Source organism: Hyla sarda, chromosome 10 (assembly GCF_029499605.1).
Source record: "Hyla sarda isolate aHylSar1 chromosome 10, aHylSar1.hap1, whole genome shotgun sequence".
Taxonomy (NCBI): domain Eukaryota; kingdom Metazoa; phylum Chordata; class Amphibia; order Anura; family Hylidae; genus Hyla; species Hyla sarda.
The window spans coordinates 76,880,489-76,899,803 of record NC_079198.1 but is presented as its reverse complement, the minus strand read 5'-3'; the positions used below and the strand labels follow the sequence as shown (position 1 = coordinate 76,899,803).

The 19,315-nt window shown below is 42.5% G+C and overlaps 1 protein-coding gene across 1 annotated transcript in view; it reads right to left on the bottom strand.

The window, feature by feature from the left end:
• LOC130293213 (uncharacterized) overlaps nt 1-19,315 on the bottom strand; it is an 89,236-nt gene that overhangs the window by 56,453 nt on the left and 13,468 nt on the right. The window contains exon 4 of the mRNA XM_056541715.1: nt 11,401-11,603. Coding sequence (XP_056397690.1) covers nt 11,401-11,603 — 203 coding nt within the window. The remainder of the gene's footprint in view (nt 1-11,400; nt 11,604-19,315) is intronic.

Below are 19,315 nucleotides of genomic sequence, written 5' to 3'. Positions count from 1 at the left end.
CCAAATGATACCCCCCCCTCCCTGATTCCCCCCTGCCATCCTGGCACTGTATCTACCTGGTCTGTATTTCTCCAGGCTCAGGTGCAGGCAGCTTCTATTGGCACCAGCAGGTCTGGGCGGTTGGCACTGTGTGGTTTCCTGCTGCAAATTCAGAGGTGTCACTTGTAAGCCTTGGCAGCCATCGCCACAGCGGTGTCCATGGCGCTGTTAGAACAGTGAGCTGAGGCGGCAGCTGCTGTGGGCAGGGCCAGGGCTTATCCAGGAGTGGACTGACAACTGAAGGGCCCCCCCGTGTGCCCATCCATATTTACGGCAGGGCACTTATGGGCGAGTATGGCAGGGCAGATATGGGGGGGAGTTACAGCAGGGCTCATATGGGGGAGTATAGGACTGATTTAATGGGTTACAGCTGGACTCATATGGGGGAGTACAACAGTGTAGATATGGGGGGCTTACAGGAGGACACATGAGGGGACTATAGCAGTACACAAGAACCCATGACCACCCTTTCCCATCTTTGTACACTCTGCAGACCTGCTACAGGACTTTCTCATGCTGCTTCTCTCACACAGGGTTGAGCATGCAGAGGAGGAGCAGTTGCATTCTCATCACAGCTCCCTGCGGTACCAGGCTCAGCCAGAAGCAGCTGCCAATCTCTGCATATATTGGGTCCAGGTATAGGTGTAATAGAGAGGAGGGAGGGGGATCACAGCACAGTGAAGGAGAAGACTGTGTGCTGGAACAGCCGGGTTCAGGAAGGGCAGTGAATAAATTATGCAAATGAGCTGACTCCAAACAAGAGTGGAGTTCACAGCACAGGGGGAAGAGGCACAGCAGCCTTTCCTCTGCCTCCTCTCTGGTGACCAGTTACTGATGTCTTGCTGCCTTGTAGCAGTCATTTCGGTATTTTACATACATATTTACCGGCAGGAAGATGGAAATACCAGCTGTGCGGTAAAATACCGGCTGGGTGGCAACCCTATTCCTGAAATGAAGAGAGTTGTCAGCAGAGAGCACTGTGGTCATACTGGAAAGAACTACCCAACCTCCTCTGTAGTATACAGCAGCTGATAAGTACTGGAAGTTTTAAGATTATTAAATAGAAGTAATTTACAAATCTGTTCAACTTTCTGGCAACAGTAGATTTGAAAAATAAAAAATTCCCACCAGAGTACCCCTTAACTTGCAAAACATAGAGATGGACCTCAAAATCTACATCTGTGAAAATCACATGGGAGAACATTATACCTATTCTGTCTGTAATTGTGTTGAACGTCAACCGGTCAAGTGATTTGAGTTGCTCTATCTGAGAGCAATGTATGATAAAGAGAAAAAGTCTGGCCTATGATTTATGGATTTTTAGAATTGGATACAGGATTTCTGAGTTAAAAACACCAATACATTTTAAGGGCACATTCACGCGTGTGCAATTTTCTGCTGCATATTTGCCATGTCCTTTTTAAAATGAAAGAAGCAATCTGATGGGTTGCCATGGCAACTGCACCACTCTTCATCTACACAGGCTTTGAAAAATCTCCCCCTATTTGTGGAGGGATAATCAGGACTCTCACAGTAGACTCTCCTAGGAGTCTTCTCAGGATTAATTGTTTCCTTTGAAATCCTGCTCCAAGTCACAGAAACCTATATGTCACAGTGTCTCCAGCTCTTTTGAATGCTGATTTCACCTATATAGCAGCATACATCATGTCATCAAATAAAACGCAAGCTTTTTTCCTGCCTAGCCCCTGTGCTGTAAATTACATTGATATGTATATTGGAGAAGCAGTTGTGAAGAGAATCTTTAGTAGTTAAAACAACAAAAAAACTTAGAGTCCTAAAAAATGAGCTGTGTGCATCTGGGCTCAGGCTGAGCTTTAGGAAATGTTCGCTTTAGCTCGAAGGCTAATTGGTTAGGTTACGACAACCAAAGCTGCTTGTTTCTACCGTAAACTAGTCACGTAAAAAAAGCATAAAAAAAAAGAAAAAAGCGAGAATAAAAGGCGAAGGCTGGCGGCCTGCGGCGGCTACGCGGGCCACATGACGAGGTCTGGCGGGCCGGATTCGGCCCACAGGCCTTGTGTTTGACACTAGTGCTTTAAGGCAACTTCAGACTAGTATAAAGATGTGTCCAGCTGTAGAACTAGGACTACACAATATTGTATAAGGCTGTGCGCAAACGTCAAAAAACTCCCGTGGAGAACATTCTTTTCTAAAAATCAACTGCTGGCAAAAAGTTAAACAGATTTTTAAATCACTTCTATTTAAAAATCTTAATATTTAATGAAATACTCAACTCAGGTTCAGTGAAGGCTGAGATGTTAGAGGCAACTGTGATCACAATCCCTAAGGAAGGAAAGATTTTATCTTCAACATCAAATTACAGGCCAATTTCATTACTTAATGAAGATATTAAGCTCTACGCCAAAATTATTGCAGATAGAGTAAATAAAATACTCCCTAACTTAGTACAAGTCGATCAGGTCGGATTCACAAAAGGGCTCCAAACATCGGACGGCACTAGACGAGTCCTGGACCTGATCGACATAGTGGGACGCAGTCGGGTGCCTTCTCTTTTCCTAGGATTGGATGCAGAGAAGGCATTCGACCGCGTACACTGGGGATATCTGGTCTCAGTGATGACCAAATTCGGCTTCCCCCCAAAATTAATCTCAGCTATAATGGCCTTGTACTCGGCCCCTAGTGCCAAAGTATATACAGAGGGAGTGTTATCAAAGAAATTTGGCATCTCAAATGGTACAAGACAGGGTTGCCCCCTGTCCCCATTGTTGTTTACCTTGGAGAACAAGTGAGGAGATCGAAGGGAATCCAGGGCATTCAAGTAGGGAGTGACGAGCATTGTAAAAGTCTGTTTGCCGATGATATTCTTATCTCATGTACCAACCGAACAGAATCATTAAAATCACTAATGGCCCTGATTGCGCAATTTTCATCAATTAGTTATTATAAATTAAATGTCTCTAAATCAATAGCCTTACTATTACTATTACTCAGACACTAAATCACAATTAGAAAAATCTTACCCCTTTCACTGGACCAATAAGTCAATGACCTATCTGGGTATTGATTTAGCCCCTTCTCCACAGGACTCTATTAAAATAAGTATAAACAGGCTCTATCATCAATTAAACACAGACATAGGCTCATATACATGACTGCCGATTTCTTGGATCGGCAGAATAGCAGTCTCAAAAATGATATTATTGCCCAAGATTTTATATACCCCCCGAAATCTGCCAGTAAAAATCCCAATAAAAACAATCAAAACTCTCCAACAAATAATACAAAACTTTGTTTGGGGAAATAAGAAGCCTCGTATAGCAACAAAAATTTTATCCCCTTAAGGACCGGAGGTTTTTCCGTTTTTGCATTTTCGTTTTTTGCTCCTTGCCTTTAAAAAATCATAACTCTTTCAAATTTACACCTAAAAATCCATATGATGGCTTATTTTTTGCGCCACCAATTCTACTTTGTAATGACGTCAGTCATTTTGCCCAAAAATCTATGGTGAAGCGGGAAAAAAAATCATTGTGCGACAAAATTGAAAAAAAAACGCTGTTTTGTAACTTTTGGGGGCTTCCGTTTCTACGTAGTACATTTTTCGGTAAAAATGACACCTGATATGTATTCTGTAGGTCCATACAATTAAAATGATACCCTACTTATATAGGTTTGATTTTGTCGGACTTCTGGAAAAAATCATAACTACATGCAGGAAAATTAATACGTTTAAAATTGTCATCTTCTGACCCCTATAACTTTTTTATTTTTCCGTGTATGGGGCGGTATGAGGGCTCATTTTTTGCGCCGTGATCTGAAGTTTTTAACGGTACCATTTTTGCATTGATAGGACTTATTGATCACTTTTTATTCATTTTTAAATGATATAAAAAGTGACCAAAAATGCACTATTTTGGACTTTGGAATTTTTTTGCGCGCACGCCATTGACCGAGCGGTTTAATTAATGATATATTTTTATAATTCGGACATTTCCGCACGCGGTGATACCACATATGTTTATTTTAATTTTTATTTACACTGTGTTTTTTTTTTTATTGGAAAAGGGGGGTGATTCAAACTTTTAATAGGGGAGGAGTTAAATGATCTTTATTCACTTTTTTTGTGCAGTGTTATAGGTCCCATAGGGACCTATAACACTGCACACACTGATCTTCTATGTTGATCACTGGTTTCTCATAAGAAACCAGTGATCAACGATTCTGCCGGATGACTGCTCATGCCTGGATCTCAGGCACTGAGCAGTCATTCGGCGATCGGACAGCGAGGAGGCAGGTAGGGGCCCTCCCGCTGTCCTGTCAGCTGTTCGGGATGCCGCGATTAGCCGCGGCTATCCCGAACAGCCCGACTGAGCTAGCCGGGAACTTTCACTTTCACTTTTAGCCGCGCGGCTCAGCTTTGAGCGCGCGGCTAAAGGGTTAATAGCGCGCGGCGCCGCGATCGGCGCTGCGCGCTATTAGAGGCGGGTCCCGGCTTCACTATGACGCCGGGCCCGCCATGATATGACGCGGGGTTACTGTGTAACCCCGCGTTATATCAGAAGAGCAGGACCAAGGACGTACCGGTACGTCCTTGGTCCTTAAGGGGTTATATAAACCGTTGGAAAAAGGAGGTCTAGGCTGCCCTAATGTTTTAAATTACTATAGAGCTATAATACTTACCCAAACACAAAGATTGTGGCATAATGATTTGGAGATGCATTGGATTGCCCTGGAAACTCAGGCAGCGGGAGTAAGATATCCCAGAGAGATATTGTGGGAAGCAGCACTCCAAAATAGGACTAAAATAATGTTTCCTTCCGCATTGGAAGCAAGCATAACAGAGTGGCTAAAAGCTTCAAAACAAAATATAATTAATTTGGGGAGATTGGAAGACATCCCCATGGAAGTCATACAACACCTAGTACCAGCAACTGACTTGTCCATATGGATAAGTAAAGGGGTTAAGACAGTGGGCTCTATTTGTGAAAAGGGAGTACTCCTTCAATTTCCCCAAATTTCAACTAGGTATGGAATTTCCTCTAAAGATTTCTTCAAATATCTGCAACTCAGACACTGTATCTCATCTTTTAAATGGAGGAACCCGTCAGAGAAATCGGCCTATAGTGAACATTTCTTTAAAACAAAGGGGGAAAGAGGAGGTATTTCTAAAACGTATAAAGCTCTCCAATTAATAAAGCAGAGTAATAGGCAAAGTTATCAGGACAGTTGGGAGGTAGATCTGGGAATTATCATTACAGAAGAAAAATGGGCTTTTATATACACTATTCCAACAAAGGTATCTCACTGCGTATCTCACCTAGAGTCCTCACGTAAGTTGCTGTATAGATGGTATATGACCCCGCTGAAAATAACTAAATTTAATACGACCAACTCCTCTTTGTGCTGGCGCTGCGATTCACAGGAGGGGTCAATGTTACATATATGGTTGAACTGTACAAAAATTCAGCCCTTCTGGAGTAGTATTTACCACATATTAAGCAAATTATTAGAAACAGAGGACATCCAAGGCTGGGGACCGGGAATGGCCCTTTTGTCTTTGGGACTAGAAGTATTATCATTAGAGAAAATAGCAATAAGTTACCACATCCTAGCAACAGCCCGTGTAGGTATTGCAAGATGTTGGAAATCCCAGGAACTCCCCCAAATCCCTAGTATCTTAAGAAGTTTAAAACAGACTTGCATTATGGAGAAATTGAGACTAGATAGTTTGCCTAATCAAAGAAATTGAAGGAAATGGAGAAGAATCTGGGAATCTTTTGAAATACAAATCCCAAATTTAGGAAATGGGGGGAAGTTAGTAAAAACAGTTAGAAAAACAGATTAGGGATGGAGGTTAGAGGGAAGCAGTGGATGCCTAGTGAATATGGAGAGTATGAATGGAGTGGAAGAGAGATCTAAATTGCTTAAACTTTCTTTGTTGTTTAGTATTGCCAAATATCATTGTTTGAGTTTCTTTTCTTAAATGTTTAAAAAAAAAAAATAAATCTTAATCCTTCCAGTAATTATCAGCAGCTGTATGCTCCACAGGAAGTTATTTTCTTTTTGATTTTTTTTCCAGTCTTACCACAGTGCTCTCTGCTGACACCTCTGTCCGTTTCAGTAACTGTCCAGATAGGTTTGCTATGGGGATTTGATCTTCCATGAACAGTTCCTGACATGGACACGGGTGTCAGCAAAGAACAATGTGGTCAGACAGAAAATAACAACTCAACTTCCCCTATAGTATACAGCAGCTGATAAGTACTGTGAGGATTACAATTTTTAAATAAAAGTAATTTAAAAATATTTTAAATTTTCTGGCACCAGTTGATAAAAAAAAAAAAAAATATATATATATATATATATATATATATATATATATATATATATATATATTTATTTTCCACCGGAGTACCCCTTTCAGGCACTGTAATTAATTTGCCCCATCCTTAGACTGTTTAATTCAGTTTACACTCTCTAGATTGTAAACCAGTTTTATAAATCTGAGTCTATGTGGAAGATTTATGAAATCCTGTGTAGAGGAAGAGTGGTGCAGTTGCCCATGGCAACCAATCAAATTGCTTCTTTAATTTTTAAAAAAGGTTTCTGAAAAATTAAAGAAGCAATCTGATTTATTGATAGGACTGGCAAGAGCTGAGCAGGCTAAAAAGCAGCAGGAGGTATGGAGCTATTCCTACATGTGACTGCAAAAGGATCAGGCAGTTGAAATTCAATATGTATAATTCCTTTCTCTCTTGAATCCATTTTGGGAGACTCAAGAGGCCCCCATACACATAAGACGGCCTGCTGGTCCTTTAAAAAAAAAACTTATATGGACCTTGAGGGGAATTTATCATTGTACATAGAGCTTTTTTTGTGTATTTTTTTACGCAAAAATTTGCACAAGAGTTTTTTTGCATTTATTTCTCCACAAAATCTGATAAAATTCTTCATAGCCATGTCTACGGTTAAGTTTACCATAGAGCACTTTCTACTGTACAATCGAATTTATTAACTGCTTTTTTTTTTTTTACGCAAAAAAAGTGCAAAAGCATTTTTCTTGCGCAAATATACACCACCTCGGAACACACGTACCAAAGTGTCAGAAAGCATCTGAGAATGTGAAACTTGTGTTCCCCTTTGCATTTTGGAAACATAATATATTAACTATTTTGGGACAGTAAGGACTACTACTCCCATCATGACAGACTTTTCGCATGATGGGGGTTATAGTCCAGGGGCTGAGGGGAAGATTGCATCGGGTCATTCTCCAGAGATCCACTGAGATCTGCATTTATTAACTGTAAAAGCACATGCGGCTACTCTGCGCTCCCGGCGGGGAATACTGTATACGCTGTCATCGATCATAATCCCCGCCGCCGGGAGCCGGGAGCTCTGATTGGTGAAAAGCTATTTACCAATCAGAGCTCCCATCTCCCTGCGGCGGGGATGATGAATTATTGGAGCTGTATACAGGAGCCGTCGGGAAGCGCAGTGGAGCTGACAGCTTGTACAGTTAATAAATGCAGATTGCAGAGGGTTTCAGGAGAATGAGCTGCTGTGATCTGTCTCTCAGCCTCTGTACTGTAACTCCCATGATGACCAGAGTCTGCCCCATGATGGGAGTAGTTGTAGTACCGCAGCGCTCAGGAATGGAACTTGCCCCGGCTGCGGGACTTTTAGGACTACTACTCCCATCATGGACAGACTCCATCCATGATGGGTGTTATAGTCCAGGGACTGAGGTGTAGATCGCAGCAGGTCATTCTGCTGAGACCCACTGCGATCCCGATTTATTAAGTTAACAAGCCGGCGGCACATGCGGCTACACTGCACTCCCCGCCGGCTTCAGACGGGGAATACTGTATAGAGTGTCATAATTCATAATCCCCCCCCCCCCCCCCCACCAGGAGACCGGAGCTCTGATAGGTGAATAGCTTTTCACTAGAATTTAGAAAATTTACAGTAAATTGGCTCGTAGCGAACCTCGCAGCTCGGCTGTTGATTACTTTAGTCTGCATAAATTGGTTCAGCTTTCCAAGGGCTCCAGTTGCCTGGAAAAGGTGGATACAGACCTAGGAGACCTAAGACTGTCAGCCTAGACTTTTCCAGGCAACCAGAGCCCTTGGAAAGCTGAACTAATTCACGCAGACTAAAGAAATCAACAGCCGAGCTGCGAGGTTTGCTACGAGCCAGTTTACTGTAAGTTCTCTCAACTCTACTTTTCACCAATCAGAGCTCCCGTCTTCCGGGCGGGGATTATGAATTATGACAGTGTATACAGGAGCTGGCGGGTAGCGCAGTGTAGCTGCATGTGCTACCGGCTTTTACAGTTAATAAATATGTATCACAGCAGGTCTCTAGAAAATGACCCGGTGTGATCTCCCTCTCAGCCCCTGTACTATAACTCCCATCATGGATGGAGTCTGTTCATGATGGGAGTAGTAGTCCAGTAGTGGCATCCCTCAGTGCTATGGTACTACAACTACTCCCGTCATGGGACAGACTCTGCCCAGGATGGGAGTTATAATCCAGGGGCTGAGGGGCAGATCACACCAGGTCATTCTCCAGATACCCACTGCGATCCACATTTATTAACTGTAAAAGCCGGCGGCACATGCGGCTAAACTGCACTTCCCACCGGCTCCTGTATACACTGTCATAATTAATAATCCACGCCACCAGGAGACTGGAGCTCTGATTGGTTAATAGCTATTCACCAATCAGAGCTCCCATCTCCAGGGTGGGGATTATGAAATGTGACAGCTGTATACAGGAGCCGGCGGGGAGCACAGTGTAGCCACATGTGCCGCCGGCTTGTTTACTTAATAAATACGGATCGCACTGAGTCTCAGCAGACTGACCTGCTGCGATCTGCCCCTCAGCCCCTGTACTATAACTCCCATCATGGACAGAGTCTGTCCCATGATGGAAGTAGTTGTAGTACCGCACTTGCATATCACATCCCCCGGCTGCGGGACTTGCACATCCCCCGGCTGCGGAACTTTTATGACTACTACTCCCATCATGGACAGGCTTCATCAGTGATGGGAGTTATAGTCCAGGGTCTGAGGTGCAGATTTCAGCAGATCATTCTCCAGAAACCCACTGTGATCCGCATTTATTAACTGTAAAAGTTGTCGGCACGTGCAGCTACACTGCGCTCCCCGCCGGCTCCTGTATACACTGTCAGAATTCATAATCCCCACCCGGAGATGGGAGCTCTGATTGGTGAAAAGCTATTCACCAATCAGAGCTCCGGCCTCCCGGCGGCGGGGATTATAAATTATGACAGTCTATACAGTAATCCCTGTCTGGAGTCAGCGGGGAGTGCAGTGTAGCTGCATGTGCCACCGGTTTGTTAACTTAATAAATGCGGATCACAGTGGTTCTCAGCAGAATGATCTGCACCTCAGCCCCTGGACCATAACTCCCATCATGGATGGAGTCTGTCCATGATGGGAATAGTAGTCCGAAAAGTCCCGCAGCCGAGGGAATGTGCAAGTGCCATCCCTCATCGCTGCGGTACTACAACTACTCCCTTCATGGGACAGACTCTGCCCCATGATGGGAGTAGTAGTCCAAGGGTAGAGGGACAGATCGAAAGGGGGTCTCACTCCTGAGACCCCCTGCAACCTTTAGTGCTCCGCCCCCTAGTGATGACGTCAGTAGGAAGCGAAGCCACACTGTCCAGTTCTGACTCTGTTCTTATTATGCGTTTTGCATAATGGGAACAGAGCCTTTCTGGCAGTGTGTTCCCAAACAGGAAGATTCCAGCTGTTACTTAACTTCAGCCCCCATGATGGGAGTTGCAGTTTAGTAACAATTGGAGGCTCCCTGCTTCGGAACATGCTGCATTATGTGCGCTCTACCCAGGGGAGAGAGCAAAAAATGTATTAACCCATATTTCTTGTTGTTCTTTTCTTCTTATTTCAGATATGTGAATGTGGAGGACTACATCAGATTCAGTGGACTGCGACCATGACCAGCATTTTTATTTCCAATAAAATGGTTGACGAGGCCTCTCTGGGAGTGTTTTTTATTATTACATTTTCAGGCTTAGTAGTGGAAGCTGTCTTATAGACAGAATCCCTTACTAAGCCGGGCTTAGCGTTAGCCCCAAAATCAGCTAGCGCTAACCCCCAATTATTACCCTGGTACCCACCGCCACAGGGGTGCTGGGAAGAGACGGTACCAACATTCCCAGAGCATCAAAAATGGTGCTCCTGGGCCTAAGTGGTAACAGGCTGGCATTATTTAGGCTGGGGAGAGACAGTAACAATGGTCCTCGCCCACCCTGATAACGTCAGGCTGTTGCTGCTTGGTTGGTATCTGGCTGATACTGAAAATAGGGGGGGGGGGCTATGCTTTTTTTTTTAAATAAATAAATAAACAAATGTGTGTAGTTTCAACATTTTTTCAGTATCAGCCAGATACCAACCAAGCAGTAACAGCCTGACGTTACCACGGTGGGCAAGGACCATTGTTACTGGCCCTCCCCAGCCTAAATAATGCCAGCCTGTTATAGCTTAGGCCCAGGAGCACCATTTTTGATGCTCCGGGCCTGTTGGTACCAGCTCTTCCCAGCACCCCTGTGGCAGTGGGTACCGGTGTAATAATTGGGGCTTATCACTAGCTGATTTCAGGGCTAATGCTAGGCCCCGGCTTAGTAATGGATTATGTCTACAAGATGGCTTCCACTACTAGGCCTGAAAATTCAATTATAAAAAACACAACACATTGGAAAAAAAATGTTTTATTAAAAATAAAACACCCATTTCTGTGATTTCTACACAAAATTTGATTTCTATCAAAAAAGCTGGTGTGAAATTTTTGATGTACACTGGATTCTCACCTCTTTGAAAATATCATGTAAAGCAGACAATATATGTGGTCACGCCCACTCACAAAACTGATGTGAACAGTGTAAACCATGGCACAAAGCTCTTTGAAAATGTGGTCGATACTTTTCGCGCCAAAATCGATTTTTGGGCGCAAAATGTTTTGAGAATCTCCCTCTCTGTGTACTTTATAAAGATTTATGATTTTACTATTGTGCAGAGTTTTGTTTGGTGCACACTGCTGCTCCAACACTTCTAGCTATGTGAGCAGTGTCCAGCGGGAAAATGCTACAGCTCTGTGAAGTGTGAGGTAGAGAAGGAGTGCACGGTAGAGCAAGGGGGCGTTGCTATATTTTCACAAAATTTATCAAAGGACTGCACAACTTTTGTAAATCTTGAGCAGGAGTGTAAATAAGACAAGCAGTGTAAAGGGGTAGATCTGTGTCTACAATAGACACCTAATGATAAATCTCCTCCCTTTTGTTTAAAGAAATTGTCTGGTTTACAAAAAATAAAAAAAGGAAACAAAAGTTGAACTCACCTGCCCAAGCCGCCACTGCTCAAGTTCTGATGGTGACTTGTCACTCTTGTTTCCCAATTCCTGGTCTCCTCTAGTCACATAGGAAATGCCCGTTTTTAACAATGATTTGCCATAGCAGTGACCACCTGCAGTTATTGATTGGCTGAGCAGGCAATTCCTTGGGCCAAGTTGGTGATTGGCAATGGTGAAAGCAAGGACGATCCCTAATGAATTAAGGCTTGAATTTTATATCTACACATAATTCTACAGTAATAGAAACAATTCTCTGCATTATGATTAAACAAGGTCACATACAGTACCACAAAATAAGTCAAAATGTGCCTCATAGTTCTCCCCATTTTTTGGGTTGAATTTTCCGACTCATATTTGTCATGAACCTACCAGTTCTCCTGGGGTCTCCTGATGATGACCTGCTCTGCTCAGTGCAAAGCTGTATGTCATATTACTGACAACCCTGTCAACCAATCTGTTTGTTCTGTCTGATTTTGTACTATGCTCCCCTGTAGGTATTGACTCTTTGACTTGTTTTTCCTTCCACCTGTTGTCTGCTGATTTTGTATTTAGTCTGCCCATTTGTCACTAACCTTACCTGGTCTGATAATCCTGACATCCCTGCACTTTATCAAGTGTAGGGACCATCACCCAGTTTGAGACTGCCATTAAGGGCAGATCGTCCAAGTAAGTAAGGACAGTGGCTGGGCTGAGCATTAGTGTACTCTGTTCCTTACTGTCAGACGTGACAATACTTGTGACTGTTAAACTTATGGGTGTTGATGTGATATAAGTGGGACAGAAAGTTATTCTATTCTTCTCGGCAGAACAATGTAAACAGTAGTTACTATCTTTAGTGTAGGTGGCATTCGCTATACAAAACACTGTCTCAGCAGAGTCTTCCATAACCAAACTGATTTGTCTGAATTACACATAACTTATTGTCGCTGGAGGTGATATGATACAAACTTTGCAGAACACATATTGGTAAGTCGGTACAGCCCACAACTTTAGGATGAAGACCAGCTGTTGTTTCATTAGTTGGTAATTAGCTAGTAAATTTAATTACAGTTATCATCATGGCTCTGCATCCCTTGAGTGTCTATTGTTCTGACAGAGAATAAATTGATAGATATTTATTGAACGCCATATAAAAAGGTGAATAGCCAACAAAATGATTTCCTGTTCTCTTTCTCTTATGACCTTGGGTTATGAACATCACCATGTACAGGGGACGCCTGTGGGTCTTATATGCCATCTGAGCTGAGCAACCACCGAAGAGTTTAATACTCCCTACAAAATGGTTTTGTTCTAGGAAGTTTAATTTTTAATACTTTCATTTCAAGATCACTCGGCAGACAAGGAACAGCGAATGTATTGTGTCACAGGATGAGTTAATATGCTCTATAGTGGCATTGATATCGCTGACATTCAAACTTCAAGTTAAGGCAGCTAAACCCATAATGATACACCATACCAGCAATTATTAATTGCATCTATCATGTATTAAAATAATACAATATGAATTGTGAACATTCTTTGAATTAAAAGAAAATTAAACAAACATGTTCTAATAATTTAACATTTTGACTAGAGGTGAGATCTTTTATGTTTTGTTCATCAATCCACCGAATTGATTGTGATTCACTTGGATGTATTGGTTAATCAGGGTTAAACTATGCTAAGGACACTTAAAGCACACCTGTCACTATTTTGTACCCCCCTAAACTAACCATAGGATGACAATGTTGTTAACATTTACTATTCAAGCATACCTTTTTGCTGCTTTCTAGCAGCTTTGATCAGGCTAAAAAATGCTTTATAAGATGGTCAACAACAGTGGGGTAGGCGTGGCTATGGCACATGGCCGCCTCGCCTATCACCTGTATTTCTGCCCTGGGACTGCTGTGTGATTGACACACAGGTCCCAGCGCATAGGCCCCTTATTCTTCTTACATGCAGGCTTTCATCTGTAGAAGAAAAAACAGTGCCCATTCTCCTGTCTTCTTAGAGTGCACCCTGGTGAAGCGATGCGGGTGGGCAGTTTTCACAGCAAGCTCTGGCTCTCTCCCCTGCTGCTAGCATTACGCCGCACACTGGGGCCTTTGGGAGCGAGCATTCGAAGAGAGAGCGAGTGCTTGCTATGAAAACACATCACCGGTGTGATCTCTAGGAAGACAGGAGAATGGGCACTGTTTTTTCTTCTACAGTAGAAAACTTGCCGTCCACATGTAAGAAGAACTGGAACCTGTGTGTCAATCACACGGCGGTCCCAGCGGTGACAAACAGGGGATCCAACTGTTGTTGATCAAAGCTTCTAGAAAGCAGCAAAAGGTATGCTTGAATTGTACATTTTTTTTAAATAGTAGAATGTTTATTAAACCTTTCCAATAAGTATAACAAGACATAAAAACTAAAATAAAAATGGAGGCAATGTCGAGACAGCATATGGAAAATGACGTATGCATAAAATTCAAGAGGGTGTACATCTTCAGAAATATCATGCGGTGAAGAGCATATGCAGCAAAAAAGAAAGTATGGAGGAAAGGGGCGGAGAGAGACAGGTAATGGAGAAAGAGACTTACCTCGCCGGACATGCGCATCCCCCTGACTGCCCAAACCATGGAATAAGAAAAGGAGGCAAAGGGAACGAGGGAGAACTCCAAGGGAGATTATGTGGGGAGGGCTGCATGGTAGTTACGTTATGGATGGTAAGGTCAGTGAATATAGGTTCCTAAACTCTGGGGAGGAAGAAAATTCCGTCCACAGGTGCCAAATTGATTGATGTAAGTTTAGTTGTTCATGGGAATCAGCTAGCAGTTATTCCATTCTATGGAGGTGGACAATCTCCTGAAGCCAAGATGAAAGGGAGGGAGGAAGGGTAGATTTTTAGAGACAAGGGATTACTGTTCTTGCGGCTAACAAGAGAAATCACAGAAGAGATCTTGACCACTAAGAGATTGGACCAGAGAGAATCGAGAGAAAGAGGGGACCCGGGTCAAGTTGTAGTTTTACCTAAGGTATGTGAATCACATATAGGACCTGAGTCCAGAAGGGCGACAGTATAGGGCAAGTGAGCCATATGTGTAGCATAGTGCCCCTTCCAGCACCACATCGCCAGCACACATTCGGGAGAGAGGGGTACATATGTGTAAGAAAGGTCGGAACCCTATACCATCTGGTAAGTATTTTATAGTTAGTTTCCTGTGCCTTGCAAGATATTTTTGACTTATGACATAGGGCCAGGGAAATGTCGTATTCCCCATCAGTAAATGTACAACCAAGTTCATGTTCCCACCCGAGAGAAATGGCAAGGGGTGGTCGCGATAGCAATTGAGAAGGAGACTGTAGAACATGCTTACCAGACAGGCCTCTGGTGATGTGGCAACACAAAGGGATTCAAAGGGCGTAAGTGGCCAGTGAAGATTAAGGGAGATTTTAGCCATGTTATAAAAATTTTGTAATTGTGCGCATTGATAAGGCATGTAGGGCAAGAAGGGTTTGTCACACAGTACATCCCTAAGAGGTTTCACCGTGGACATAGCAATGAAGGACACGAAAGACGTACCTTCACTCCTGTCATGACTTAGGAAGGATGTGGCTGTGTAAACAGGGGGGGGGGGTGAAGGAATTGTAATTGTTAACTTTGTCATCCTGGGATTAGTTTATGAGGGTTCAAATTAGTGACAGTCACACTTCAACACTTATTCACATAATATCAGTGTATTGTTCAACAGCTGGGGCCCCTGATCACAAAAATGATGTTCCTGTGTTCCTAGACGAATGACTGTAATCGGCTTTCCTCATTAGTCCAAGAGAATATTACCATGAAGCATTCAACACAGTTGCTAAATATTAGCCATACAGTTCATGTCCAAAATTTGATATCTCATTACTCTTAGATATAAACCATAGCTTGATATTTCATATAGTCAGCTTTGACTAGTGTTGTCACATAGGATGGTGAAGTCATATGGGCTGATGAGTTGTTTGCCCACCAGTTGTCCAGATGTAAGGTAAACAATGAACCCGCATGCTGGGATGTCTCTTCCCTGTCCTTCCCTGCTGCTCCCCTCCCTTCCTGCTTGACAAGACAAGCTGTGATATATCCCTAGTTCTGAATTGCTGGAGAGCAGAAGGGGGCATAGGTTCTGTCTTCTGTCCTGCTTCTAGCTAATGCACTTTAATAAAGTGTATTTTTTTTTTACCTTTTTACCTCTTAGTGTAATTTTAAATGGTCCAATGTTTGGGTGAATGAATGCTCCTTTGAATTTTGGTTCCCATTCATTGGTCTGTGTAAACATCCCATTGATCCTCTAACAAGTGTTTAAATCCTCAGTTGTCGGCTAGTTGCCTTTTTTTATGCAGACATTAAAATTATTATTTGTCAGAAGAGACTCTTCCTATCTTATTATGGAATGGGCTGCTGACAAAAAATGTGTACAAATGTAGGAACCATTTTGGATTACTGACCTGTGAAAATGGAAAGTAACAAGTGGAAATCCACTTTCTATATCATAGCTGATGGTAATGGACCAGTTCAACCAAAGCTTCGGTTTGTCAGGTGAAACTTAACGTATAATCATTTTAGTTAATCGATGACGAACCATCATTGTCTAGAAAGTGATTACCAATGCATATATTTATTGTGCAATAGTCACTAGTCACTGGCCTTTATAAACAGATTGTGTTTTGTGGAGATGATTTTTTTCCATAAATGAATGTTTCCAATAAAATATCCTCATAGTCATCCTTTATTTTGGATGTCATTATGTATGGCCAGTGTGAACATATGTTATGATGATGAATGCAGAATTAATCTCTCTCTACTGTTTTTTTTTTTATTTTTTTATTGGATTGAGATTAGGTTATATTGCTGGTCAGTTTAAAACAACTCCTTTTTCCTGCTTATCCCTTTACATGTACTTTTGGATACGTGCTTTTGGTCATTATCCTGCTTTAGACCCTACTTCCTTTGAGTCATGCCTAGTTTTCTTACACTTGGGAGCACATATTACTCTGATAATCTTTGTATTTAATTGTTCCTGTAACACAGTAAAAGCCTCAAGTCTCAGAGACATTAAAGTAGCCGAACAACATTATAGGTCTTCCACCAAGTTTCAGTGTACTGTAGGTAGGGAGCATTTTTCTTTATAGCCTTCATTTCCTCTATAAATATATTGCCGGTATGCATTTCTGAAGAACTCCAGTTTGATTTTATCCCAAGAACATTTACCCAGAAGGTAGATACAGTCCAAGATAGCAAGAAGGACAAGGGCACTCACCAGGTACTGTGTGATTTCTTCTTTATTATATCCGATACATTCGTGCTGGTAAAGGGGGCCGCAAGCCGCTACAAGTGTAAGACGCCAGTGTGCGCAGTTCACCAATCAATGTTCACTGGCGTCTTATACTTGTAGCGGCTTGTGGCCGCCTTTTCCTTGCACCAATGTATCATATATAATAAAGAAGATGTCGCACAGTACCTGGTGAGTGCCTTTGTCATTCATGCTATCTTGGAGTGTATCTACATGCTGCCGTTTTCACAAATGAGCCCCACCTATTAGTACTGTGTGCAACACTGTTCACCGCAACAAGCCTCTCTCACAGTAAGACTGTCACCCTATGGTAGACTAGCAGTGCCTGAACTTACTATATCTCTTGTCTGGATTTGTTTATCCAGAAGGATTGTGGTTTGTCAATGTAACTTTTCACAAAGTCCAGTCATACATTTTAACGCTTATCTTTAAACAGTGGGGTCCTCCTTGTCCTTCACCCAAAGAAAGCATTTTGTTCAGTTTGGGAAATATATTATGGCTTTAAACCAACCCAAACCCTCCAGCTCAGATTGAAGTTCTTAAGATGTTGTACATGTTTTTTTTTTTTTTGTTATATTTTGAACCAATTTTTAAAGGATTTTCTTGAACTCTTTTCATCGTGCCCATAAAGGTTTTTGACAAGTAATGGTATTCTTCTACATGGAGATAGCCTTGTGTTTGGTGATAATAGCTTTTCTAGTGTGCTCAGGAAGGTCTCTTTCAGGGGGTAAAGCTGGCCTTTATAAACATTAAGGGGTACTCCACTAGCCAGCGTTCGGAACATTTTGGAACAGGCTGTGTGTGATGCGGGGGTTGACCACTCCCCCTCATGAGATCATGCCACGCCCCCTCAATGAAAGTCTATGGGAGGGTGTATGACGGCTGTCACGCCCCATAGACTTGCATTGAGGAGGCGTGGCGTGACCTCACGAGGGGTCATGGCCAACCCCCGCAGCGTGCACACAGCATTCTGAACTAAATATTCTGAATGCTGGCCAGTGAAGTACTCTTTAAAGCCACCATATATAGGCTGATAAAAGTCATGTGAGCACAAACAATGTGGGGCCGGTAGATCTGATTTCTAATTAATCACAGGTTAGTCTGATTTTATCCTTTTGTTTTTGCTTAATATGTATGTCTAGACATTGGTTTCAATTTTGTATTCTATTTTGCTGGCGAGTTTTAAAAAGTTTTTAAGTTTTTTTTGTACTTTTCTGTATCAAATGCATGAGTTTATTATTACCCAGCCTCAGTAAACTCTTTAATTCAGGAGATATTTTACATGATGTACTTACATAGTGGGGTGCCAGTAATGTTGACCACAACTGTATGCTTACCATAATGATTTTTCTTTTTAAGATTCTAGATACATGCATACATAAGAACAATTTACCGATTTGTTACAAATGTGACTTTATGCGTTCAGCAGGAGTTTAAACAGACTTTTCAGGGCCAGGCTAGTATTACATATTTTGAGTATTTCATTTTAATTCCTTCACTGGAGATTCTCCTTACCGCCTGGTAATTATAGCTATTAAGTCTTGAAAAGGGGTCTCATGTAAATCTTAGAAACAAATAGTTTTCAATTGCCATAGTTCTGCAGATTTTAATACTTTAATTAATGATCCGGTGAGTCGCTTGCGTATCCTATATTATTATGTGAGTATACACACTCCCTATCACTTTTTGTATTTAATTGTGTTTTTACTATTAGCTCCAGGTAATGGCATTTTAATACATCGTTCTGCTCCTCTGTGCCAGCCTCATGTCTCCTCAGCTTAATATGTGGATCTCCTAATAATCCTGCTCGCACAATAGCTGTGAGGACAGAACCTCAGCCATAATTATCTGTAGAAAGTAGAGCAAGGAAGACCAGCAGATTAATCTTAAAACGTCTGCTTTAATCTCTTTGCTTCTTCTGTAAACCCCCCTCTCTTTCATCTTCACTTCATTTGTTGTAGAATGTAAATTTGCTGGAAACCTGCAGGTTAAAAACTAGAGCCAGAGTGAGAATTCAATTCTCTTCTTAGAGACAAACAGCAGACTGGTTGGCAGATTTTAGAAGAATTTACTTAAACCAGTCTTTGCTCAACCCCCTATCTACCATTTATGGTACATTATGGTAAACATTGTCATTTAATGAAATAAATACATTTTGTATTTCAAATACCTTGTTATGAACATAAGACCTATACAGTTACCCCTCGACATACGATGGCCCCGACATACGATAATTTCAACATGCGATGGCCTCTCAAAGGCCATCGCATTTTGAAGGCAGCATCAACATACGATGCTTTTTTACGTCGGGGCAATCGCATAAACAGCTATCCAGCAGCGCTGACTGCTTCAGCTGCCACCGGATAGCCGTTTACAGTGCCCCGTGAGCTCCGGTGATGGCCACTCACCTGTCCTCGGGGCTCCGGCGCATCCTCTTCGGGATCCTCTGCATCGTCGGCGCTCTCCAGCGACGTCATCACGTCGCTGCACACGCCGTCCCATCATCCAATAGGAGCGGCGTGCGTAGCGATGTGATGGCGGCAACGGAGAGTGCGGTGGCCAGGGAAGCAGAGGCCTTACCGGAGCGTCGGGGACACCTCGGGGAC